The sequence below is a fragment of the Natator depressus genome, chromosome 20, assembly GCF_965152275.1.
Source record: "Natator depressus isolate rNatDep1 chromosome 20, rNatDep2.hap1, whole genome shotgun sequence".
NCBI classification, from domain to species: Eukaryota; Metazoa; Chordata; order Testudines; family Cheloniidae; genus Natator; species Natator depressus.
The window spans coordinates 4,309,626-4,337,543 of NC_134253.1; the positions used below are offsets into that span (position 1 = coordinate 4,309,626).

A 27,918-nucleotide genomic window follows, 5' to 3' on the forward strand; every position below is an offset into this window, starting at 1 on the left:
ATACTTCTGTGGCGTACAAAGGCAAGGCCCTGTCCCTGCAGTTCATTGAGGCAGCCGAGTCAGCTGGGGTCTGCTCCCTGATTGTTTCACGTGGGGGCCATGTGTGTCTGGTTCTAGCTGTTTAGCAGGATGTGCCCACAGCGCACATGGTACCTTGAAGACTTTAATCTGGCAGCTGGCAGAATGCAAGTGCTCAGTGTACTCCCCATTCTCGTTCTCTTTAAAGGTGTCGATCTGGACTCGGAAGGGCACTCCCTTTTCGCCGCCATGTTTCCTCATGGTGAACTCCGTGCTGATACAGTGCACCTGAGGAGAGTCACCCAGGAGGGGCACCATTAGTAGAGAGCCAATACTGCGGAACAAGAACATGCCTGGTAAACATTCAAGGCAAAATGTTCCCCCTAAAGTCTCACACTCAGCTGGACACATCCCAGTGAGATGCGTGCAGTGCAGGGCTGAGATGGAAATGCTTCGGATAGCATGAACATTAAGGCGTTAAAGAGACACCAGCAGAAGTGTGTGTGTGGGGTGTGTGTTTAATTCACTTTCTGCCTACAAGATTTCCAACCTACTATTGTTACAAATGACGCTCCAAGATCACTAAAACTGAAAGCAGATTGCAAACCCCACCCACACTTTTTCCAGTTTATTCCTTCTAGGCCCAAAGGACCAGATTTTCAAATATATTTAGGCACCCACTGGGATTTTCAAAGTGGCTAAGCAAGTTAGGCACTCAAGTCCTATTGATTTCAATAGGAAATTAGCAACTAACTAGCTTACGTGCTTTCAAAAAAATCCCACTTGGTGCCTAAATACCCTTGACAATTTGGCCCAAATGCACAGGTAATTTCACTGTTTTATAGCTAGTCAGAGGCACTTCCTATTTCATACTGTAACAAGACAATGCCACCCTCATGCATTGCTCTAGGGGGAGCTCTTGTGCAGATCCTTCCCCAGCTCCTGTAAAACCCAGCTGGCTGCTGTTTCTGAGTATTGACCCAGGAAAGAGCCCCTTTTCCTAGGACAACTTCTCCCCTTCCCTGGGTTGCTGCAAAGGAGCAGCAGGAGCTGGGTGTTCCCCGCAACTCCTGACTTACCTGGATGAACACTGAAGTCCTCTTTGAAGGATCCCAGAGAAACTCCACTGTATTTAGTTGTGTTGGATTTGCCCTGGGGTCAATTATACCCACAGACATCGGGATATCTGTGGAAGCACAACACACACTTGGAGGGCAAGCACAAGGCACAAAGAGTCCCTGACCCTCTGGATGTATTAGCACCAGTACAGTGACAGAGGCAACGTCTCCATTTCACTTGCCCTGCAGGAACCAGAGCGGAGTGAATTTCTTGAGGAAGTTCAGTGTGCAAGAAATCAAGGGATCGAGGAGTTTGGCTAGAGCTCCACATAGTTCAGGCAGATGCTGTGCAAGCTTCCCCACTCCCAGCCTTGATAATGCACCTCAATCCTAGCCTGCCACGTAGCGGTGGCAAGGGAGACAGAGCAATATGGCGGCCACAGCTAGGTGAAGACGTGTATTACGGTGGTGTGAAGGCTCCTGTTGTGCAGGGGACATGGAACAAGGGATGCTGAATGTTTTTAAACCCTTTAATACCTACAATGATGAGTTAGTCAGTTTTTTTCTGAAGGGCTAAGGGCGAGGGAGGTCATATTCAAAACAGAACTGCCAGCTAAAGTCATGAGTCACTACTAAATGCAATAATTTACCCTCTATTTTAGGAGCGGCAAAGCATTATTATTCCCTCTTCTTGCCTATAAAAATAATTCTTGGGTTACTTAGAGCACAGAAGAGGTTTGGATCAGTGGGAATTGCATCAGTTAAGACAAACTACGTGCAAATCTGTTCTTCATGCCCTATCCGGGCTGCTGCAGACACTCACCTATATCCAATATCCTGTCCCCAGGCCTGTTCCACCTCCAGCCCTCAAGCTGCTGATGCTCTGTGTATTGCAGCCGCCGGTCATGAAACACCACTCGAAATATACTCTAGAGGGAACAGAGAATCACCATGTGTCCCGTCCCGCAACCGTCACTAAGCAGCTCAGGCGGTAGGGTTCCCCAGCTCAGTGAAAGAGCAGGGAGGGAGAATACGGGAGACCTAGAGCCACACACAGAAGCTGAAGGGGCAAAAGGAGTTAAACTAGGCCCTGTGAAGTGAGTGACAAGCCACCAAGTCAGCATTTCCTCTCATCCCAGCTCTTCCCTATCAGGGTGCTTGTGGGGAATGGTTCAAAGATCTGTCCAAAGATGGAATGAGGTGAAGCATTAGCTGTGGGGGAAAGGGGGTCCTTTTGCACAATGCAAAGTTCTCCCTCACCTCTATACCCCTCAGGAGACGTGTGTAACCACCACATTCTCTTTTCTTGGCACTGGACTGTCGTACCTTAGTCTGGACCTGAGATCCTTAAGCGTTAACAGCAGATTCTCTGCCAAGGAGGTGGAGGAGTCTAGCTGGCTCAATTTTCCGTAGGGCCTTTGGTTCTGGTGGAGCCTTGGGGAGACCAGCTAAACCCACATCTGCTGGGGAGCACCTTGTGCAGGTTGGTGGCATTGAGTGCCTGAAAGCACCTATCAATCCCTATGCCCAGAGGACCTTTCCGTGCAGACTGCCTGGTGTTTTGCTGCGTTGGCACGGTGCCCTGTGTGAGGATGTCTGTATAAAAAGGACACTCTCATTCTCGTTCACTTACCTTTACCAGTTTCCCATTTATCTCAGGCAGCTCCCCGATTTTCCTGTTATCTAGCATCCGGATCTCATACGACTGACCTAGGGAAGAGGCCTAACAACTGTTAGCCGCACATGGGTTTTGCTCTTCTTTGGCATTTAATTTGCCATCTAATACAAGAGTGACAGAAGTGGCAAGAAGTGTAAGTGACATGTTGATCAGGGACTGGATGAACACTGTCCAAGGGAGAGGGCCCTGTTGGGATGTTAGCTCCTGTCCTTCCTTGTGAACCAAGATGTAGCTTTCTAGGAATTGCCCACACTAAAAGCTCATCTACTTGCAAACTAAGAATATGAGAAGAAACCCATTATGTTGACTTAATTGGGTTACCAGCAACTATCCTGATCTTTCCAAAATCCCACCTATGGAGGTGATTGGAATTTATAGACTCAGACTGTAAGGTCAGAAGGGACCATCATGATCATCTAGTCCGACCTCCTGCGCATTACAGGCCACAAAACCTCACCCACTCCTCCAAGAGAATACACATGCTGAAGAATTTCCTATCCCCAATAATATGCTTGCTCTAACTTACTTCCTCTTATAGCCAGTCACAAGAACATGTGCTGGCAGCCAGGTGAGCAAAGTCCTAGCAAGGAGAAAGGGGTATGCTTCTGATGCATCAAGTAGGATCAGGAGATGCATTTGTAGCACAGTCTGCTTTAGGTTATGAAGATTGTCTATAATGCCTGTAAGATATAGTGTATTTGTTGCTATAGACACTAACCCGTCCTATGCTAGGCCTGGTCTAAGAACCACAAAGGTTAGCAGTAGATTCTCTGCCAATCAGGCTGGGGGGCGTTAGATGGCTCAGTTTTCCTAAGGACTTTTGGTTGTGGTGGAACCTTGGGGAAACCAGCTAATCCCACACCTGCTGGGGTAGAGAGAAATGAGGTGAAAAGGCCGGGAGCCTCGAAGCAGCTTGGGTTTTAGTACAAAGATGGTTCACATGTGAAGGGTGAACGTTTTTAAGAGTATGTTATGAAAGTCAGACCCTTAATAAATAAATATATGTGAGCCAATGAGCCGATTTCCACCTGCCCCCACAGAATAGCCTCACCTTGATTGAGATAGGTGAGTGTTTCGTCATGGAGTTTCACTGCAGGGGATGTGGCTGCACACAGAACGTATTGAAAAGGCAGGATCTTGTTTTCGTTGTCAGGAGGCAAACTTGATTCTTCCTGTTTGAATATGGGCAGGGCTAGAACATCACTGCAACAGAGATGTGTCAGTCAGGTTGGTTTTGGCTCCAACTGCACAGAGATGTCAATTTCACACCTCACGCCTCCCTCCATCTAACGCCCATCTTCAGGCTGTACAAAAAGGGCATGAAGCAAACGATTCTGAACAGCCCCAAAGACTGATTCTTGCAAGTTTTTTTATTATTATCCTCCTCCCTGCCCTTCTAAATACAATCAGTTCCCTGCTTCAATCATCATCAGCATGTGGCTTAAATGCAGACATCCCCTTTAACAACTGGCCTACTTTACTACCTTTATACCCCATGGCACACAACCAACATTGCAGCACACATTCTTCAAGATGGGAGGATGGGTAAGTGAACAGAGACATTAATGTCATACTGCAAAAAATGGCCAGTCACCCTCTTGACCCTCAGGAGCCATAGGTAACCACCTCCACAGCTGCAACATCCACCTGTGCAGCTACCCACAACCCAAACTGGGTCTCCAATTGCACCAGCTTCCAGTGACTGGTTTGTTTTATAAGCCGTGGTGCAAGAGCTCATACCACCAAACTAATTTGGTAACACTGAGCTTTCATGAGCTTCAAGGGAGCAATCACTGGTAATGCCTCAGCATGCTGCTCCTGGAAAGGTCACTTTGTGCTGATTCCTGTTTAAAACAAGAACTATGTACAGACATATATGTGTATCTCAGGTTGGGTTGATTTAAATCTGATTCCAATCACGGATTCAAAAATCAGCAACCAGGAAACCTTGATTTCAACCCATTTTAATCTTGTTTTGCATTTGTACTTTTTAATAACTTTCCTAAAGACAAACTGATTCTCATTGGTTGGTAACCACTACACTGTATTGATTTGCAACTAAATAAAGCCTTCAAACTATATTTGGTAGTTTTTGCTAACCAGGAGAACACCACAAACTATACACATTTATTAAGCACCTGTGTAGCTTAACATATCTTTAATTTAAATTTTGAAGTTTTTACATTTTTATAGCATTAGAAAATAAGAAATGCACCATTCACAGTTTACCAACTGATTAGTGTCTAACTTCATTTAGATGGAAATTATATTTTTTGGGAGCATTTTTAATTGAATTCTAAACTTGTTTTTATTAATTAAATAAGACTACTTTAAATGTGTTAGATAGGCAAGAAAAAGTCTTATCAAAATATGTTTTGCATTTAAAACAAACTGATTTATTAAACAGAATAAATATCTGTAGTTAGTGAACTGAATTGTTTCCAATCACCATGTCTTTTAAGATCTTAAAACTAGTAGATCTCATCCTTTCACACCTTGTTTCTAGTCATAGATTGGAAGAGGAAAACAAGCTTCCCTGGTTTCTCAACCAAGAACAAACTAGTCATTGAACTGAACTAGCTGAATAATCTGAAGGGGAGAAAATACTCTCTCTGCACCTGCAGAAGAGGCCACTGCTGCCTACAGCTAGTTTAGCACTCAAACTACCACCAGTTCAGTGAAACTTCAGCACCAAACACACACTGCTTGAATATCATTTGAATAATTAATAGTTTACAGTAAATTTAAAGCTTGAATACAGATTGCCAATTTCAATTTTAAACAGGTTTTCTTTTAAAAAAGAAGAGTGTATTTAAATTTAATTTTTTTTAAAAAAATAACTGATTTTTATCCATTCTGATTTTTTATTTTAAAACGTATAGCGTGCATGCAAAAGGCACGTCCTATAGCAAGCCATTAACCTTCACGGAAGTGAGGTATGTCATAGCTCCAGCATCAACTTTGCTCCTTCCATTAGCTCAAAAGTTAGATAAATTCTTGCTTCTGTGTTCAGACTGTGCATACAGACAGCTGTCTCCATCGGACAGGCTGAGGACTGAACTCACTTGTCACGCACCATCACATTTTTCAAGGAAGAATGCACAGACAGGTCGTAAAGGAGTCGTGCTTGGTCACAAACCACTCCCCAACACTGACATCTGCTGCAGGCAGCATTTTTTCAAAAGCTAGACAGTTTGCTAGGTTACCTTGGGGGTGGGAGGGATGGGAAGGGCAGGGATGATTCACTTTGCCTTTCCCTCAGGGCCTAGCATCTTTGAACCACTTCTCATCCCTCTCTGCCCCCTCACTGGGAGAGCTGAGTCAAGTCAATCCCTTTCAAATTCAGAGCCATCACTGCTATGTTCATACAACAAACAGCCAACAAGAGCTATGGTAACATGAATACAACCCCTAGAACGTGCTCCTTGGAGCAGGGACCACGCCTGAGTTTGTGGAGCACCTAGCACAAGGCCCCAATCTGGATCTACTGGGAGCACTCAACAATATAAAATGCTGCACAACAAATCACCAACCCATCTTCGCCAACTAGCCAGCCATGTGAGTGAATGGTACCATCATGCTTGTGGAAGCTTTGGGCATTTGCAGAGTCCTGCGCGGAGACAAAATTTGTACCCGCATCCGATCCACAAACATGGTCCACGGATATAAAGAAGATCTCTGCAGATTTGCAGGGCTCTAGGCATTTGAACTCCTACATCCAGGCAAGCAAGCATGTCCAGGAGTCACTAGAAGAGAAGATCCTCCCACCGAGCTGCCATGGAGATGGAGCAGCTTTTATGGAATCGAGGATGGCAACCCAACCAGACATTCCTTCGTAATAGAAATAACGGGCAGATTTTTCACAGTGACGATAATCAATCTTTGGAACAAATTACCAAGGGTTGTGGTGGATTCTCCATCACAAGAAATTTCAAAAACCAAGAACTGATGTTTTTTCAAAGAGATAGCTGTGCTTGAACCAAAGCGTATTGAACCTGAAGCAGGAATTAATTTACAGAGAAGTCCTATGGCCTTTGTTACACAGGTGGTCAGACTAAACCAACACAATGGTTCCTTTTGACCTTAAAAACAAAACAAAAAACAAAACTGCAGCACCTTCCATTAGCTAGTGACATTTCTCAGCACCCTTAACTCCAATAGAGAAGATTTAAACTCCAATTAGTAGAAATTACCAGTAAATCATTATTAGATCATCGATTTCTACACCTCATTTGTCATTGGCCGTTTACAAATCTGGTTTGCCTCAGATGCCACTGCGAGGGGCTGGGTCATTGAAGGGTCTAAAGCAACATGCGCTAGTGACCTTTTCCAACAGTACCACAACATATCACCTGGGTACATCACTGACCTGTCAGATTTACAATAAGCCAGGGATTCCCCCCCCCCCCGCAAAAAAAACAACAATTTCAAGTAGGACCCCACAAGGGATACCAAGGTAAGTATCTCAAGTCCCAATGAATTTAAACAGGCCAACTCCCTATGGCAGTGGTTTTCAAACTGCGGGTCACAACCCAGTACTGGGTCGTGGAATGGAAGGCACTGGGTCATGGCGGCTCTGGTCAGCACCGCCGACCAGGTCGTTAAAAGTCCTGCCAGTGGCACTGCCTGGCTAAGGCAGGCTAGTCCCTACCTGTTCTGACACCACACTGCGCCCTGGAAGTGGGCAGCAGCAGCTCCTGATGTGTGTGTGGGGGGGGGGGGGGGAGAAGACACATGAGGCTCTGTGTGTTGCCCCCACCTTGAGCACCGGCTCCGCACTCTGGTTCCCGGCCAACAGGAGATGGGGGGGTAGGGGTCGCGGTGCCTGCAGGCGAGAGCAGCATGGCTAGGCTTGTGCACCTCCCCCTAGGAGCTGGACCTGCTGCTAGCTGCTTCCAGGATGCAGTGTGGTCCATGGTGCCATGATAGGCAGGAAATCTGCCTTAACATCCCTGCTGTGTCACTGACTGGGAGCTGCCCGAGGTAAGCCCGTACCCCAATCCCTGCCCCAGCCCTGAGCACCCCCTAAAGCCGGAGCCCCCCTGCCCCCCAAATCCCTCATCCCCAGCCCCACCCCAGAGCCTGCACCCACAGCCCAGAGCCCTGACCCCCTCCTGCACCAGCCCAGAGCCCCAGCCCACACCCTGAACCCCTCATTCCTGGCCCTACCCCGCAGCCCTCACCCCAGCTCTGTTGGGTCATGGGCATCAACAATTTTCTTCAACTGGGTCTCCAGAGAAAAAGTTTGAAAACCACCGCCTTAAGGCCTTGTCAGCACACAAAAGGTGTATCACTTTAACTACAGGTTTCAGAGTAGCAGCCGTGTTAGTCTGTATTCGCAAAAAGAAAAGGAGGACTTGTGGCACCTTAGAGACTAACCAATTTATTTGAGCATAAGCTTTCGTGAGCTACAGCTCACTTCATCGGATGCATTCAGTGGAAAATACAGGGAGGAGATTTATATACACACAGAACATGAAAGGGTGTTATCGTGCACACTGTAAGGAGAGTGAACTACAGCAGCATATGTGCCCCTAGCAGGGATGCAGTTATACTGCTATCAAAGTGCTGGTAAACTGGTATAGCTTACTCCCTTTCCCACATGGGAATAAGCTATATTGGTAAAAATGCATTCACACTAGGGGTTGTACTGGTAGAATTATCATCAGTTGGTGTGTGGTGTGCGGGGGGAATACGCCCTTAATGGAAAGTTCTACGACTACAAAAACCTGGGGTGTAAACCAGGCTTTCAGCACTTCTAGAAAATCCCAGCTGATGTTGCTAAAAGTCTCTCAGACTTCATCAGCGGTCCATAGCACTGACAGGAGGGGCGCTCTGGAGACCTGGTTTCAGAATCTGATACAGCGCTCTGCTGGAGAAGTCTGACCATTCTTTGCCAATACATGACTGTTACTGACGCATACACACACACACACACACACACCATGGTGCATTCGAGGTGGAGAGCGCTGAAGTGCAGCTATAACAGTGGGACCTTTTTTTTAAAATGAAAAGACACTTCCCCCCTTCAGTTCAGTTCTGCCACTCAAGCCCTCCGCCAAACACCAGCTGCCCACCATGCGATACACTGGTATCTCCAGGAATAGTATCTTACAGAGGAGATACTGCAATTGAGGCAGCAGCTGCTCAAAGCCTTGTCTATACGGAGTCCTCAACCAGCATAGCTAGTGCAGAATAAACTGTTCTGGAACAGTACCAAGTGGGGAATACTTCATTCTGGCAAAAAAAAAAAAAAAAAAAAAAAGTCACACATTCCACAATAGCTCTTCCAGAAAATGTCCTTGCATAGGCAGGGCTCAAGAAAGAATGTTCTATGGGTCAGAGGAAGTCAAGACTTACCAAACAATGAAAGAAGCAGAGCTCTGCTCACAAGACGGGGCGGTAGTGTTGCATAAACAGACAAACCCGTCACACCTAGCACTGGATGAGACAAGGGAATTTCAACTTGCTAGATTAGCAAAGTAACCAGAAACTACTTTGCCCCTAAGGGTAAGATTGAATGGAATGCGAGGCCCTATTCAGACTAAGGTCACCGATACCATTACAAACATAGGGGGAGAAAAATAGTCTAGACAGTTCAGAGCGAACAAACACCACATACACACGCACACACAGAGAGTCCATTTCCTGGTTAAGCAAAGTATTTTGGGTATTAAAATATATGTCACATTCACACAGACAAACTTGGGGATGAGAGTTTTTCCAGCGTAAAAATCTTGGATGGATTGCCCTTATTTTCTTCTTTCCTTTGTCCATTATTTGTATTCCAGAAATGCCTAGCTATCCAACGGAGGTCAAGGCCCCTCACTGTACTAGGCACTGTATAAACACATAGTAAGACAGTCCCTGCCCCAGAGAATTTACAATCTAAACAGACAAGACAAAGGTTGGGGTGGATTGGGGGGAAACTGAGGCAGAAAGAAGGGAAGTGACTTGCTCAGGGTCGCACAGTCAACGTCAGAGCCAAGATGAAAACCAAGGTTGTCTCAGACCCACGCCAATGCCCACTGGGCCACACGGCAGCTCATCTGTAGAAGCCCCACTGTCAGATGCACCTCTTCCTTTGAATTAAATTGTATTTGAGAGTTTCCAAAACTTTGCTTCCATGCAAATATTGAGACCGTGCAATGGCTCACACACTTTCCTTATGCCTTGGGGGATGCAACAGTTTTTATTCTTTAATGCTTCTTTCCAGTTTGCCTAGCATGCTGTTGACCACAAACATGAAACACACACGCCACCTCTTAGCACAGACACCCTACCTTGGCTGGAGGATGATTACGTTGGGCACAGACAAATCCCACATTAAGAGATTGCAGCTGTAGGACACAAAGCTAGTGAAATCAAAATAAACCCAAGGCAAAGCCCAGCCATTTGCATCGGTCCAGCTCAGTGTCCTGTATCTCATCTCCAGTGCACTATGTGAATCTATCATCTGATGCTACCGTAACTTTTGTCCAGTCTACAGCTCAAGAACGCCAGAATTTGTACCCTAGGGAACAATCCTGCACTGGCAGGGAGACAGCTTGAATAATTTAAGTTACTGACAAATTTGACAAGCCACGAACCTATGCAAGTCAAAGTGCCTTCTCCACGATAACATTATATTTGAGACCAGTGACAAAAAAAAGTCTATGCATACAGCCATAGTTAAACCTCCTTTCGGTCTCCCAGTACATCTCCTCTTATCTCTGCATCTCAGCTTACAACTTCTTTGAGGCAGACTGTCTGTTTGGTTCTCATGTATGTAGTGTCACTGTAGCAGCGTTGGTCCCAGGATATTAGAGACAAGGTGGGTGAGGTAATATCTTTTGTTGGACCAATGTCTGTGGGTGAGAGAGACAAGCTTTCAATCTTACACAGAGCTCTACTTCATTTGTTTCTCATACCGCAATGAGCACGTCAGCTCTTAGAAATATCTACAGCCTTAGCTCAAATAAATTGGTTAGTCTCTAAGGTGCCACAAGTACTCCTTTTTTTCTTAGAGGGAAGTCATTATACTTAACAGAACACAGGTGTGGAGGCCAACAAGCTAGCTTGTTTTAAGACAGGGCTTGGTAAATTTATTATTGGGATTGTATGATGGGGTTGCCTGCGATAAGCAGGGGACTCAACTCAGTGAGCCAGGAGGTTCCTTCCAATCATATGTAACATTGTACTTTTCAAAGAGTCTGAAGCCCAGATACACAAAAGGTATTTCAGGCACCTAACTCCTACTTATTTCAATTGGAGTTAGGCACCTAAATCCCTCTGAGGATCTGGGCCTGAGAGTTGAGTTACTTCTTTTTTTAAATAAAATGTCACTAATCCAATTTAACAGTCAGTGTTACTTATTAGTGGAACAGGAGATTTTGGGGACCATGTGTTGCTTTCAGGAGATAAGCTCTGATTGTTTTGAACCATCCTATTTCAGGTGTGGTCATGTGGCAGGTTGTAAGATAGGAGACTTTTTGACAGGTTTCAGTGGTAGCCTGTTAGTCTGTATCAGCAAAAAAAAAAAAAAAAAAAAAAAAGGAATCCGTGTGGCACCTTAGAGACTAACAAACTTATTTGGTTTCAGAGTAGCAGCCATGTTAGTCTGTATTTGCAAAAAGAAAAGGAGTACTTGTGGCACCTTAGAGACTAACAAATTTATTTGAGCATAAGCTTTCGTGAGCTACAGCTCACTTCATCGGATGCATTTAGGGCAGAAGCTTTCGTGAGCTAGAGTTTCACCCTGTGCCCTGTTGACAAAAACGGAGCCTGGAGGAGGAGTGAAGGAACATTGTGGCATACATTTCCACCATGCCCAACACACACAGATCGATATCGGTGGGGGCTGCCCTGCTCTAGAGCAGAGATTTTAACACCACTGCAGACCTTGCTTCGGAGAGGCTGAGAAATTTTCCACCACACTGGGAGTTCATTTAAAAACAGTTTAAAAGCACATTAAGTTTTGCTTGACACCCCTTTCAACTACTTTACTTTTCAACTACTTTAGGGGAATGTAGGGGGTATGGGGAAGAAAGGTAGAGAAGGAGGGTTAAGCCAGACCCTTAAAGGTCAACATGTTTTTTGTTGGTTTTTTTGCTGAACATTAAGTCTGCTGAGGGAGAACTGGACTAGTCAAACATTTACCATTTTGCCCCCTGAGCAAAGTTTTAACCCTTTGATTTCAGGAGATGAAATATTCATGGGCTCCCCTCCCCCCCAAAATGCTGCAAAAGTAACCAGTCTCCATCTGATTCCATCATTATCATAACAGGAAGTGGCTGCTTTTAAAGAGAGAAACCCATGTAGAAGGCAAGTTGGGCAGTTGCTGGCTGCAGCCACCCCTCACGATAAGATGCATTGACATCTTATCTTTATTTCTTTTAAATGCCCTGATTTCTATCATCCATTCTACATGCATCACCATCCCTGCCTTCCACTAGATGTTCACATACTACAGAGTCAAGGGCCATGTAGCAATGTGTATAGTTAGACATCCACAGTCCATTTCGGTCAATTTCACAGTCACAGGATTTTAAAAATCGTAAATTTCATTATTTTAGCTATTTAAATCTGAAATTTCACCCTGTTGTAATTGTAGAGGTCCTGACCCAAAAAGAAGTTCGGGGGGGTGGGGGTGGGAGTCACAAGGTTATTGTGGGGAGGGGATGCGGTACTGCTACCCTTACTTCTGCACTGTTGCTGGCAGTGGTGCTGCCTTCAGAGCTGGGCCGCCGGAGAGCGGCGGCTGCTTGCCGGGAGCCCAGCTCTAAAGGCAGAGCCGCCGCCAGCAACAGCGCAGAAGTAAGGATGGCGTGGTATGGCACTGTCACCCACACTTCTGCGCTGCTGCTGGCCGGGCGCTGCCTTCAGAGCTGGACGCCGTTCGTCGGCTGCCCAGCTCTGAAGGCAATGCAGAAGTAAGGGTGGCAATACCGCACCCCCCCTAAAATAACCTTGAGACCACCCCCCGCAGGGTCAGGGCCCCCAGTTTGAGAAATGCTGGTCTTCCCGTGAAATCTACACAGTACCGGGTAAAAGCGGACAAAAGACCAGATTTCCGTGATGCTTTTTTTATGGCCGTGAATTTGGTATGGCCCTATATGTATAGATTACATATTTCTGCTACAGACCAACCGCTACAAGCCCATCGCTTGGTGCCAAGAGTCAGCCCTACAGCATGAGACCGCAGAAGCTTGCAGCTCATTTAACCCCAAAGGATGACAATTTTAGGGAAGCAAATAATATTTAACGATGCCAGTCAACTATGGAACTAACTTGGGCAGGTGCCTATTTGTTCATGGACTCACACTCCTAGTAAGTGCATCAGGGGAGAACTGAAAACACCAATATACCAAACACCAACAGAACATACATACTAACCCTCACATTGAAACAAAGTAGAAAGACAATGAAAGGTACTTAGTATCCCTAGAAAGCCAAGGGGATGGGGGAGCAGCACCAGGGAAAAACAGAGCCAGGAACATGCACAAGACATTACAGTAAATTCTTAGATTTTAGGGGCTCTCTCACACCCAGTGTGTATAAGAAACTTATGCCACATCATCATCAACTGTTGGATATATTGCTGTAGCAGTCATCTGCCCCCACACAACCAGCTAGACATACCAGGGAGACGCCTGGGTGCTGGAAACACAGCATTGCTGCATCAAGGAACGTGCAAGAGAATTTACACAATTGGGCATGTTACATAATCCAGTTAAAAGGACTTGGCTTGATGTTTCTCTGCAGAACGGACAGATGAAGAACCGATCTTTGCTATAGCTCAGGCATCCCATTTGAAAACGGTGATGGCTATTTTTCCTACAGAAAGATACCCTGAGCTAGAATTCCCCTGGATGCAACCATCCTATCTTGAGAACACCAGCCTTACCGCTACATAACGAAACATCCAGTCATCACTGCATTAGAACAGGTGGAAAACATCTGGAGTTCTATATAACAATCTGGAACTAACATCAGGTTAAGAGACAGTAAAGCAGTCCGCTGTTACGTCACAGACTGCTTTTCACAGCACCAGATATTTAGCAAATCTATAATAGCTACAGATCCGATTTAGCAGCTGACAAAGCTGTTAGGACCCCAGCTATTTGGGGCCCTACTTAACCTGGACTCTGAATTTCTGTTAGAAATATTACATATCCCAATAGGTGCTACACAGAGTCAGTTCTGGACCACTGTACTGCCATATTGGTGGAATTAGTCTAATCAAGCACAGAATTCCGACAGTTACCCACTTGTTAGCTAAGTGTAAAACAAGCAATATAATACATCACTACCAAAGATAAGTGCTCTCTCTAATAGCTACTAACAAGGCTGTATAGGTTACCGAAGCACAGCTCCTTCTGAGCCTTTGATTACTAACTGAACATACAGACAGGCATTCTGGTCCAGTGATCATACTGATATGGTTAACTGCATGGAGGTATCCTCACTAGAAAGATCACAAACAGCATCCAAAGAAAGCAGTTTTCTTCACCTCTCAGTCACAGCAGTCATGGATTATGTTAAGAGCCCCTAGGCTGGGAGTTCTAATCACTTAAAGGCCATTACGTTCCTGTGCTATGCAACCCGGGTAGTAGGGTCAGCTTTACATGTTGTATGGTGTAATAAAAAGTTTAAATATTTATAGGAATGGTATCATTAAGACAGCCAGAGCTTAAAGAGCTCAACAGGTCCTCAAAAATGCTTGGACTCACAACTAGCATCTCCAGTGGAAACTCTTAATGACTTACCAAGCGATAGCAAGAGGTTGTGACCTCATGTGTTATCTCCAGCCTTCTTTAAGACACAGTACACTGCCAAGTCCCATCTTCTCATGCTCTGACCTTTCATGTCACCATTCATCTGCTCAGTTCAGGAAGATGATGAGTTGTAAGTTTTATTTTGGTAAAATCAAGAAGCTCTAACACAGAGGTTCTCAAACTGTGGTCCGGACCCGTCAGGGGGTTGCAAGGTTATTACATGTGGGGTTGCGAGCTGTCAGCCTCCACTCCAAACCCCGCTTTGCCTCCTGCATTTATAATGGTGTTAAACATATTTTAAAAAAAAGTGTTTTTAATTTATAACGGGGGGTTGCACTCAGAGGCTTCCTATGTGAAAGGGGTCACCAGTACAAAAGTTTGAGAACCACTCTAACATAAAAAGAAAAGGAGTACTTGTGGCACCTTAGAGACTAACACGGCTGGTACTCTAACATACAATTATATTCCCCATTAGCCAATTTATACTTCCCATTAACGGCTCCTAGACAACTAGTGATTCACAACTGAGACCCTCTTGTACAGTTGACAGAGTCAAACAAGCAACAAAGAGTTCCAGGAATTCTTCAAAGGGAAATGTATGGTCAGTTACTAATGAAATCTTTCAAAGCTGTCTGACCTCTTAGAACTGCTATGTTACATAAAGCTACCAGTAACACCAATGATTGCATCCACTAGCAAAACCATAGAAATGTTCAGCTGAAAGGGACAATCTCAGGCAGTCATCTAGGCCTTCCATCCCCTTGCTTCAAGGCAGGATTTAGTATACCTAGAAATACATCCTCTGATCCTATACTGCAGAATGTCCATAAGGTAAAGCCGAGAATGTCCATCTCTGAGGGTGAAGATCATCTCCACACCCATCTACCAATGTACATTCCCAGGGTAGCACTGTGCCTCTTCCATAGTGAGATTAAAGAGCAACTGAAAACCACAAGGAGTGGTGGAGGGGAAAAACAACCACAAGCGAGGAAACAAAATGGCTACAGAAGTCTTTCCTCCCTGTGACTGGCGTGTGGAACGGCCATGACACAGGAGAAAATGTCAGATGTCAGGAAGGCATTTACCTACAGTGGGACAGGCACTATTTATGTTCAGCTTAGGTCAACAAATGTCAGGGAAAGAGAGTTAGGTTTCAGGAGGCCAACAGAGTTCAGACCTAAGGCATGGAATGCTTTCCACGGAGGAGAAGGGAGTTGAGTTTGCTTAAGTGAATTACTATTACGTGGTATGAAAACTTATTGGTGTTTAAATGCTCTTTACCCTGGAGTTGCAGGTAATATTTCAGTAGCAGAGCTCTGCCTCTGGTTGGTGCGTGTTGCTGGGAGGGTATGGAAGAGCCAGGTGTTCTGGGTAGCTATTTCCTGGGGAAAACTCCATTCAGACTCCTGGTATTCAGCACTATTGCCCTGCTTTTATCAAGTGCACAGCTGGGTTTACAGAGGAAGGAGAAGACAAGCCATTTCACCAAGGTCATTTTACAAGTTAAGGATGTAAAATCCCCCTCCCCCCATTTCTTTGCAAGCTAACCGAAGCCGCCTTTATGGAATGCAAGCTCTGAAATGCAGCCAACAGGGTTTCACTTGAATATATTAATTTCTCTGTGTTTCTGTTTTGGAAAAAAACACCTGCTATTACAAGGGAGGGGGCCTGCCTGCACTGCCAGATTACAAGAGCTGAAATGTAGTCACAGAGTTTGGTTCCGGAGCCTCATGTCCAGCCTCTTTTCACTATGGCTGACAAATTAGGTTTAGAACCTAATCCGATGAAGTGAGCTGTAGCTCACGAAAGCTTATGCTCAAATAAATTGGTTAGTCTCTAAGGTGCCACGAGTCCTCCTTTTCTTTTTGCAAAAACAGACTAACATGGCTGTTACTCTGAAATAGGTTCAGAACTGTCTGTTTGGAAACTATATCACAAGTCCATAAACCGAGCAGCACGATGACAAAGCACATAAACCAAAGGCACGCATCTGAACTGAACAGAAAGAGGAGGATGACTGGGGATTATAAAGGAAGAAGTAGTAATAGCAGGAGGTGGCACCGAGAGAGCACAACCAAGGCAAAGAGCTCCATTATGCTCGTAACAGCACAAACCCATAGCGGGAGAGAATCTCTGCCTCCAGATTTTTACAATTTAAATAGATAAGACAGACAGAGGGGCGGGAGGGGGAAAAGGGGCCCAGAGAAGGGAAGTGACTTTTCCAAGGTCGCACTGCAAGTCAGTAGTGGAGGCAAAACCAGAACCCAGCTCCCAGACCAGCACTCTAGCCACTGGACCACGCTGCATCTCATCTGGGCATCGTCAGACCTGATCCTGTAACGCTGGAGTTCTACATTCTTGTGGACACCTCTAATCTGTCTACAATTCAGAATAGCCATTTATGTTCCTTCATAGATGGGAGGGTGGGAATAGTCCTACGAAGTCCACTATCTGAAGGGGGATAAGACAATACTCCACTTTCAATATGGGCAAGATACGCTGCTGCCCACCCTCTGACATGTAGGAAGTATAAGCCAGTCACTCCCAATTCTCAAACCCCTCTCCTGGCTGGCTGTTCATTCCAGGAGCCAGCTCAAAGTCTGTCATTCTTAAAATGCTCTGTGCACTTGCTCAGCTGACTTCACAGACCTCAGGCCCAATTCTCCACCGCACCACGCCTTGTACCATTGTTTCCACCACTGAAGTGCAAGACATTACCAGGTCAGATCAGCAGCACTTTGCACTGGTGCCACAAGATGCAGGGCAATGGAGTCAGGCCCCTTGCCGCCCCCACTCCCCAATCTCATCCACCTCCACCAGCTATCTAGGCTCGGCCTTCCTTGCGCACTGCAGGGGAGTGTTGGTGCCAGAACATTCTTGCTACTTAGAACAGGTTTCCTCTATCTCACTTCAAGTTTTAACTGAAAACATCTCCCCATTTGCTAACACCTCTCCATTTCTCTCCCTCTCAGTCACTCTGAATACTAAACAACGGTAGGAAGCTCAGACCTAGCGTTTTTGCAAAAATAAAATAAGCGAAGTGTTAGTTTGTAAGTCTGAAGCCCAAACTTACGGCAAAGAGCTACAGCAAACCTGACCAGTCTATTTTCACTGCTTGCATTTCCTCTCAGGAGGAGACAGGCCATTTAGCTCTGAAACACTTGATAATAGCTAGGAAAGTGGGAGTGCTGTAACTGCTGCTTATTACGTTCATCACAAATTATCTGTTTGCTTTGCGTTCCATGTCTGTCTGTTGTAATCCCCTTGATGTTGCATCATGACTTTGCCTGTAAGCTCTTCGGGTCAGGAAGCATCTTTCAGTTATGTACCTGTGTAGCTGATAGCTCAAAGGGGTTCTGAGCCTGGACTGTGGTCTGTAGGCACTATGGGAATACAAATTAATATAAATAAATAATAAGCCACACTCACCAACTAATGTTACCTCTTTAAGGTTGGTTTTGGGGTTTTTTTTGGATTGTGTTAGCACCTAGGAGCCGCAGCCATGGATAAGAACCCCATTACACCAGGCGCTGTACAAACAGAACAAAGACAGTCCCTGCGCCAAAGAACTTACAATCTAATTTTAATATTTGAAGGTGTTATCAGTAAGATAGTTAAAGGAGTTGGTTTTAAGAGTTATATATGATAAACGTGAGCGTGTCCCAAATGCTTGAAACAGAGCAGGTACCGTCTGCACGTAAGACACGCCACAAGAATACGTTGGTGTTGTAGAGCCTTGATAGTAGTCTCAGTCATACACTCAGAGGCAACCAGGAGACGGCTCTAGCTATCCCCATCACCTGGTTAAATAAAAGACCAGGCCTGAACAATAACAGCTGCTATTTAACACCATCTGTCCCCTAAAGGAGATGAAGTACCAGAAAGCAAGGAGCCCTTCACTTCCTATTGACAATGGACTAAGGTAGTGGTTCTCCACCTATGTACCATTGTGGGCTGCATATGCAGCTGTATGTGTGTTAGGTGGGCTACATCCACACAATATATATACTACCAGTATGGACCTGAGGAAGTCACACAGGCTGGAGCTATGTGCTGATTGGCCGCAAGCGGCCCACTGGCCACGGGTTGAGAACCACTGGATTAAGGGCATGTCAACACATACAGTGCTGCCGTAGCAGCGCAGCTGCACTGATGCAGATGTGCCACTGCAGCATGTCCGGGGAAGATGCTTCAAGCTGACCTCTCCCGTCAGCATAATAAAACCACCTCCGAGAGCGGCGGTAGCTACGAGAGAGCTTCTCCCCCCGACATGGCGCTGGCCACGCCAACACTTAGGTCAGTGTAATTTATGTCGCTATGGGGGAGGGTGGTTTATTCACGCCCCTGAGGAATATAAATTACGCCGACAAACTGTAGTGTAGACATAGCCTTAGATTAACGCGAGCCTGTTGCTTTTAAAGCACCTTGGCATTTGCACACGTCGTCCTCCTCCAGGAAATGTCATTTAACTTTTAGCACATTTCAAACTCCACCTTATGTGTCCCCTGCTTGAACTTTTCAGAGTGCACCTCTACCCAATGGGATGATTTAAATGCTGGCATTAAGATGGCAACAACTTAGTGGTGGTGAAGTTTCATGTCAACCTATCTGGGAGAAGCTCTTCCTGGAGGGGGAAAAAAAAAAAGTTTGCTTTCCCCCTCCTCCCTCTCTCCTTTTGCTCTCTTCTGGCCAGTTCTCCTCAAAATACAAACATGTCCTTGAAACCGTGGACACTGCCAATTATTGCCCCATCTCTCCCCACCTCACAATCCTCTCCTCAAACTCTATCCTGGGTGTCCTGCCAGTCTGGCTTCCTCCATTTTCACTTCTCCAAAACTGCTCATCAAGTTTCCTGCTCCACCGTCAGCTTCCTTCAGTTCCCGGCTGCTTATGACACCACTGATCACACACAGTTCCTTTAAATCTTGTCCTTTCTTCTCCTCCCATCTCTCTGATTAGCCCTTCAGGGTCACATTCAAATGGTCCGCCTCATCTCTGTCACTCTGTGGGCAGTGTTTCGACAGGACTTCATCCTTGACCCACTCATATCCCATTATGCCCGCCCTCTGGGTGATTGCTTCCACTGACAGTTTTGATCACGATCTTTCCACAGGTGACTCAACTCTACCTCTCCAGTCCTGACCCATCTCCCCCCACCCTACGCCACCCCTTGGCCTGTCTCTCCAACATCTCCTCCCAGATGTTAAGTTTAAGGTGGCCAAACTCCTGAACTTTCCTGCCAAGCTGTCTCCCCATCACTGTTGGCAACTCCACCATCCTCCCAGGCACTCGTGTCTGTAATCAAGAGACATCTTGGACACCTCCCCTCCATTGTATTTCAAACCAGCTTTGTTTTGATTCAGCTTCAGTTGATTAGGATTGACCAAAAGAAGCCTGGTTTCAGTCAAAATAGGAATGTACACACACACTTTTTCACCAGTTTAAAATAAAAATCACACCTTAAGTTAAACCAGTGCAACTTTCTCATGCAGACCAACCCTAAGATCTCTAGAATGCCTCTTTGCCCATCACACTGACCACAACACCCCCTTAACTAAACCTCTCCACTGGCTTCCCCTGTTCCATCACCAACCTGCCCATCAAGGTCCTTCACGGTTCCACGCCTCCCTGCCACTGCCTTACTGTAATGTCCTCCTGCCCCTCTCCTCCGTGGGGCCAAAAAGTACCCAGACTCATTTGCACCTTCTTCCATACCACCCCTTATCCATGACATGATACAAGCTCTCATACTGCACTTTTCATCTGTAGATCTCAAAGCGCTTTATTAAGTATTATGCCTTCCCGACAAGTGAGGCCACCACCCTCATCATCTTCAGATCACCTCTCAATGCCACATCAAGTCAGCCAGTCAATAACGGCTGGAGAGACAGAGGGAAATAGGTGGTACTTTATATATTTGAATTATTGGGCGGGGGAGGGGAAAACAGACTACCAACCTACATGTGTCTATTAAATTCTCCCTGACACTGCATGTCATATGTCATCTTTGATTGCAAGGGTGACGACCACCACACCAGGGATTGAACTGAGGACCTCTAGAGCTGAAAGCATGAGCTGCTATAGCTTAGCTGGGGCTGTGACAGTCTCTTATCCCCTGCAGATCAGGTACAGAGAGGGACCAAGGAGACACCTCAGCAGTGGGTTAACACAAACTCTTCTAAGCAAGAACAGGTCAGTACGGTGTCCAGCACAATGAGGTCCTGATCCTGAGCAGGGCTGTTGGTCACTATCATAATACAAGTATTAATTAGGCACTTTAATATTAACCATATGATCCTTAAACTCCCTCCCAGCCCCCACTGCAAAGTAGGGAAAGCGACTTCCCCCAAGGCCACAGAAAGGAAGAGAGCCAGAATTTCAGAGAAGTGTAGATTCCAAGGTCAGAAAGGAACACTGTGATTAGTCAGACCTAGGGCACAACACAGGGCACAGAATGTCCCCTAAATAATTCCTGGACCAGATGTTTTAAGAAAAACATCCAATCTTGCTGTAAAATTGATCAGTGATGGAGAATCCACCACAACCCTTCGTAAATGGTTCCAGTGGTTAATTAGCCTCACGGTCAAAATTTTACACCTTATTTCCAGCCTGCTTCAGCTTCCAGCCACTGGACCATATTAGATTCTTCTTTGCTAGACTGAAGAACCTATTATTAAATATTCGTTCCCCATGTAGATACTTATAGGCTGTAATCAAGTCACCCTTTAACCCTCTCTTTGTTAAGTTAAACAGAATGAGCTCTTTGAGACTATCACTACAAGGGCTCATCTACACTTGAAAAGCTGCAGGGGCACAGCTGTACAGGTCAGTGTAGCCACGACCTACACCAATGGGAAGAGTTCCAAGAGGTGGCAGCTAGGTCAACAGAAGAATTCTTCTGTCAACCTAGCCCCGCCTACACTGAGGGTTTAGCTACATCCTCAGGGGTGTGAATTTTTTACACCTCAAGAGACACAGCCATGCTGATGTAATTTTCCTGCGTAGACCAACCCTAAGGCAGGTTTTCTAATCCTTTATTCATTTTCATGGCTCTTCTCTGAACTGTCTCCACTTCATCAACCTCCTTCTTGAATTAAAGTATTAAGATACTAATGCCTGCACTCAGATCACAGAGAGCTGAAGGTGCTTCTCCTACCCCTTGGGCGTGATTATTCGGGGCAAGATTAAGGAAGAGAGACTCTTGGCCTGATTAGTTGATGGAGCATAGAACAAAGAAGCATGGAACAGGCTCTCCTAATCAGCAACAGATGGGAGGCACAGGATTTAGACTATATCTACACTTATGTTGCTCAGGGGTGTGAATATTCCATTCCCCTGGAGCGACATAAATTACATTGACATAAGCATTCGTGTGCACAGTGCTATGTTGGTGGGAGAGCTGCTTCCGCCAACATAACTTACGCCGCTCACTGAGGTGGTTTGTTTATGCCCACGGAAGAGCTCTCTCCAGTCAGCGTACAGCATCTTCACCAGACGTGTTGTAGCTGTATTAGAACAGTACAGCAGCACTGTATTCATAGACATACCCTAAGTCTGGATGATTTATCCATAACCTGACAACAGCAGGAGCACAGATTCCAGAGGAATGGATTTGCTATATCCCCTTTAGCTGAACAGTCCATACCACCTGAGAACCTGCCTCCCACCATGGCCAATACCTGATTTTTAGAGGGGGTGAACTGCCCCAAATCTAACCAGCTGTGCAACGCTGAACGTGAGGGGAGGAAAGGCAGGTGTTGTAAATCCTTCCTGACCCTGAGTTTAGATGATGCTCTCAAGCACAGAGTCCCCATTACTCCCATTTTAGGATTTACAAAACTTATAAAAACTATCCATCTCGACTATTGAGTTCTGTGGCTAAATTTTAACTCTGACTCCCAGCAACCACTAACTCCTCACGCCAACTTCATGAAGGGAGTGACACACTTTCATCTTATTTCTAAATTCTACCTTATCTTCGCGTTTTATACTGCTGTCCAAATCTCCCAGCCACTGGTTTCACTTCATCTTTCACATTCAAAAATGCAGCATGCAAACAAGGGGGAAGGTGTCCTCCCGTTACTTACGTTACGGATCACAACTGAAGACAGGATACTGCACTAAATGGCCCCTTGATCTGCTCCAACCTAGTGATGGCTTCAATCAGCCCACCAGAAAGTCATCTGCCATTAAATGCAAGACCTGTGATACACTGTGCTGTCTGTTCAGCCCAGCCCAATGGAATATCCAACTACTCCTGGACTCTGCAGTCTCCCAGCCCGCGGTGGTCCAAACACAATCTCCATATTCTACTCTCATCACCCTTCTCAATTCATGGTGTAGGACAAGATGTTCAGGAGGCTCTCACCTACCTCATGCTGTAGGCGCCAGCGCCCAGCTCCTGCCCAATGCCCGAGAGGCTGGCATCAAAATCTTGCACCAGCCCCGATTCGATCACCTCGTCCGCCAGCGGCAGCTTCAGAGCCCACGCCATCCTCACCCAGTGGCTTGTGGCTCAGGCCCCGTGGCAAATGTACAACCCCCCACCCTCTCCGAGATCAGTGGGAAGCAGGGTACTCACTACAGAGTCACCCTTTCCAGGAGATACACCCCGGGCACACCCAAAACCCACAATCTCCCCCTATAGTACCCTAATAGTGAGGGAGCTCCCTCCAGGGGATGCTTCCCCACCAGGGACCCACAATTTCCAACTCCCAGAGGGCTCAACACACAGTCACCCCCTTCCAAGGGATACTATCTCCCTGAGACCTCAACACCCACAGACACTCTCTTTCCAGGGGCCACTACTCCCACACATCCCAAGGACCCTGAAAGCCAGAGTCACCCCCTTCCAGGGGATACTAACCCCTAGGAACCCCCAACACCCAGAGTCACCACTCCCCAGGGACAGCACCCCCCCAGCGACCCTCTCACCCAGAGTCACTCCCTCACAGGGGGAACACCCCCCAGGGGACCCCCTCACCTAGAGTCCCCCCCTCCCAGGGGACAGCACCCCCCCAGGGGACCCCCTCACCTAGAATCCCCCCTCCCAGAGGACAGCACCCCCCAGGGGACCCCTCGCCCAGAGTCCCCCCTCCCAGGGGACAGCACCCCCCCCAAGGGACCCCTCGCCCCGAGTCCCCCCTCCCAGGGGACAGCACCCCCCCCAAGGGACCCCTCGCCCCGAGTCCCCCCTCCCAGGGGACAGCACCCCCCCCCAGGGGACCCCCTCACCTAGAGTCCCCCCTCCCAGGGGACAGCACCCCCCCAAGGGACCCCTCGCCCAGAGTCCCCCCCTCCCAGGGACCCCCTCGCCCAGAGTCCCCCCCTCCCAGAGGACAGCACCCCCCCCCAGGGGAACCCCTCGCCCAGAGTCCCCCCCTCCCAGAGGACAGCACCCCCCCCAGGGGAACCCCTCGCCCAGAGTCCCCCCCTCCCAGAGGACAGCACCCCCCCCAGGGGAACCCCTCGCCCAGAGTCCCCCCCTCCCAGAGGACAGCACCCCCCCCAGGGACCCCCTCGCCCAGAGTCCCCCCCTCCCAGAGGACAGCACCCCCCCCAAGGGACCCCTCGCCCAGAGTCCCCCCCCCCCTTCGCGCTCAGCGGCACCTAGGCCCCCTCGGCTGCCCGGCCCCGAGCGCGACCCACGACCCCGCCACCTCGTCGTCCGGCCCCGCAATATGGAGGCGGCGGCAGCGCCGCAGCCCCCTCCTCCAGCCCAGCCGGGAGCAAGCCCCGCCCCCTCACTCACTCGCGGCCAATAGCGGCTCCCAGACCCCTCCAGACGCGAAACGAGCGCCAGCCAATCACTTCTCACCGGCGGGCCCGTCGCCTCGGCAGCACCCTTGCGATAGGCTGAGCGCGCCGGACGGGGCGGGACTAGCGGGGTTAAGGCTTCAGGAACCGCTCGGCGTGGTACAGTCCGGATTTCTCTCCCTCTACAGTTGTAGGAATTGGCTCAGGCCAGTGCCTCTGAGGGCTACGGGTTCGATTCCTGTCCCTGGCTACTAAGTGTAATGAGTTGGGGTGAACTCAGCCTGGAACTTAGGGGACTGGGTAATGGCAGGGGGGCTCTGGGTCGGGAATGAGAGCAGTGGCAGACCTGGAGGGAGGGGGCAGAGATAGTGGGGGGCGTGGATTGGGATTGAAGGGCAGTGGCAGAACTGTCCTGGGGAATGAGCCTAGGGCTGGGATAGCAGGGGGCTGCAAGTAAGGACTGAGGGGCATTAGCAGGAAGGGAGAATGCCAGGTGAGATCTAAAGGGCATTGGTGGAGCTGGAGGACTCCAAGAAAAATAGAGGGTTTAAGTGAGGAGCAAAGGCAAATAGTGCACTTGCTTATTTTATGCATTACAATAAATATGTACTGAACAGCTGCTGAGTTTTCACATCCAATGGGCTGGAAAAGCAAAACCAGTGTAAACCAATAGCGAGTTTCTTAAAATAACTTGGTACAAACCTGACAAAATCCTTCCAGTCCGACACACCAACTTTGCAGATGGATCAATTAAGTCTTAACATAACCCTGGAGCTAGCTGAGTGTTTGTAGCAAACAGAGGAGAACTCCAGCTTTGTGCATAGCTTCCCCCCGCCACCCCACCCTGCTGGTCCTCTCCAGGTGATCTGGCTGCTGGATGCCCTTTTCAGGGTAGATCTAGAACTCAAATGCATCTCAAACACTGCATGCATCCAATGAAGTGGGTTTTAGCCCATGAAAGCTTGTGCCCAAATAAATTTATTAGTCACAAATACTCCTTGTTTTTTTTTCAAATGAGAAAAGTAAGGCTTTGACTGAAATGCTCCCCCACTCCATCCAGATGCTACAGACAGAATCTTCCATCCACACAGCCCTCAGCATGCAGACGGGGGGCCTGGCATTCCCACCACTATGGCAGGCTGGCTGCTGCCCTACAATTTGGGTGGCAGTTTCTTTCCCAGGAACCATCAGCACTGACAGATTCAAGCTGGGGTGGGGGGGCTTGTTTTCATAGGGTGGATTTCCAAAGGCTGCCGGCATTGCTGTTCTGGGAAGTGGGCGAGAGCCCTGCTGCAATGAAAACTCAGCCCAATGTCTGCTGGAAATGGGATCAGGCTTGTTTACATTAGTAATCAGTTTTCAGCCCCAACTGGAGGGACATATGATTAACGCCATCTGTATTATTTTCCTAGAGTAAATACAATTAATATGCATTGGAAATTCCTACCTATTATTTATGATTGGTATTGCCATAGCACCTATGAGCCCGAGCCACAGACTACGACCCCACTGTGCAAGGTGCAGTACAAACATTGAGCAAAAAGACACTCCTTGGCCCAAAGCGTTTACATTCAGTCATGTGCTCACATTAGCAGATTGTAATTTCCCTCCACTCTCAACCTGTCTCTCTATTTTTCCATCCTTTACAATAAAAGTTTCTCTCCCTGCAGAATTCGTTCCCCATTATTTTGGGCCGTATTCTTCCCAGAAAAATGGGGCTTGCACCTCTCTCATCCAGATGCCAGCAGAGGATTAGCACATATTATTTCCCTTACACACTGCCTGAGCCCTATTCCCGACAGCTTCGGGGAAAACATTTTCTGTTCTTAACGGTAGAACATTTTGAACTTTTCAATCAGTGCCACCAATTCAGATAGTTCCTGGAGGCAGCCCTCTGACATATTTAGTACAGGACCACTGCTTAAAAGTAGCTGGCCCATGGCCCTCCTAGCCTATGAACCATCAAGCAAGTGCAAACTCTTCTCCCCCTCCCCCGGTCCAGCCCTTCCTAATTGGTGTTTATGGGGCCCTAATTTTATATCCATTATGCAACTTGCAGCTGCAGGATTTGGGAAACAATGCCACCTGGCGGCCACCAGGCCCTGCAGTCAGAAGGGCTTGGAAATCATCAGTGGACTCTGAAATAAAAAAGCAGGTTCCAAAATCCTGCTGCCTGGTTTGTGCCAATGTTGCGTGTGCATCTCTGGACCACAGCGGCACCTTCCTTGGCAGAAAGATCAGCAAATTAATTCCCCTCAGGTGAAATTTAGGCACGCTGGCCTGTTTGTTCGGTGAATTTAAGTGGTGCATAGGCATTATGCTGTCTGTCAGCACCAGGAGGTCAAATTTCACCCTCAAATCTACGTTAATGTATGTGTTTTTTGTTTGTTTTTTAGAAACAGCAATGATCCAGCACCGCTCCAGGTAGGCAATTCAGGAGCATTTTGCCTTTAGACGGCAGGCTCTGAATCCAGAATCAACCTCCCCTTTGGATTCTTTATGTTTGTGGTACTATGGCTCTTTGGGTCTTCCTCATACATTTCAGCAAAAGCAGCTGTGTTCCTGCTGTCAATTTTATCTCAAACATCTGTCATCTCTAGTATTCTCTTGACCGGTATGTGTATGTGTTGAGGGGTGGGAGCCTACTGGCTAAGCTATCATGGGGAGATAGGTACGGCACAAACCACTCACTGTCTGTGCCCCCTGGCCCACTGGCAAGTCTTATGAAAAATAAGACTGTGGACCCCGCCCCCAGTTCCATGCTTCAGCAGAAGGGGTCTAGAGAGCTCTTTGCTGGCAGATTGTGCCCTGAAGACAGGGACAGGGTGTGTCTGCGCCCTGGTCTACACTACAGGGTTAGGTCGAATTTAGCCGCATGAGGTTGATTTTATAATGAATGCGTCTACACAAGCAATCCCGTTCCGTCGACCTAAAGGGCTCTTAAAATCAACTTCTGTCCTCCTCCCCGGCGAGGGGAGTAGCGCTAAAATCGACCTTGCTGGGTCGAATTTTGGGTAGTGTGGACACAAATCGACGTTGTTGGCCTCCAGGAGCTATCTCAGAGCGCTCCAATGTGACAGCTCTGGACAGCACTTTCAACTCTGATGCACTAGCCAGGTACACAGGAAAAGCCCTGGGAAATTTTGAATTTCATTTCCCGTTCGGTCAGCGTGGCGAGCTCAGCAGCACAGGTGACCATGCTCCCCCAGAATCGCAAACGAACTCCAGCATGGAGTGAACGGGAGACACTGGATCTGACTGCTGTATGGGGAGAAGAATCTGTGCAGGCCAAACTCCGATCAAAAAGAAGAAATGCTAATATATATATACACCAAAATCGCACAGGGCATGATGGACAGAGGCCACAACAGGGACACACAGCAGTGCCGCGTGAAAGTCAAAGAGCTCAGGCAAGCCTACCAAAAGACAAAGGAGGCAAACGGTCGCTCTGGGTCAGAGCCCCAGACATGCCGCTTCTATGATCAGCTGAATGGCATTCTGGGGGGGGACCCTACCACTACCCCACCACTGACCGTGGACACCTGCAAGGAGGGAGTCTCACACAACACGGAGGAGGATTCTGTGGATGAGGAAGAGGAGGAGGAGAATGCACAGCAGGCAAGCGGTGAAATCTGTTCTCGGCAGCCAGGAC

General features: G+C 47.4%; 1 protein-coding gene across 3 annotated transcripts in view; it reads right to left on the reverse strand.

The window, feature by feature from the left end:
* Positions 1-23,339, reverse strand: part of TFCP2 (transcription factor CP2) — a 36,737-nt gene extending 13,398 nt beyond the window's left edge. For 2 of the 3 annotated variants that reach the window (XM_074935274.1, XM_074935273.1), the window contains exons 1-6: positions 22,883-23,339; positions 3,806-3,957; positions 2,710-2,786; positions 1,900-2,005; positions 1,098-1,204; positions 154-306 (exon numbers count right to left, since the gene is read on the reverse strand). In XM_074935274.1, coding sequence (XP_074791375.1) covers positions 154-306; positions 1,098-1,204; positions 1,900-2,005; positions 2,710-2,786; positions 3,806-3,957; positions 22,883-23,004 — 717 coding nt within the window. In that variant the 5' untranslated portion in view covers positions 23,005-23,339. Of the gene's footprint in view, positions 1-153; positions 307-1,097; positions 1,205-1,899; positions 2,006-2,709; positions 2,787-3,805; positions 3,958-22,878 lie in introns of all 3 variants that reach the window. The other variant, XM_074935275.1, reaches the window with a different exon arrangement.
* Positions 23,340-27,918: the final 4,579 nt, after the last annotated feature.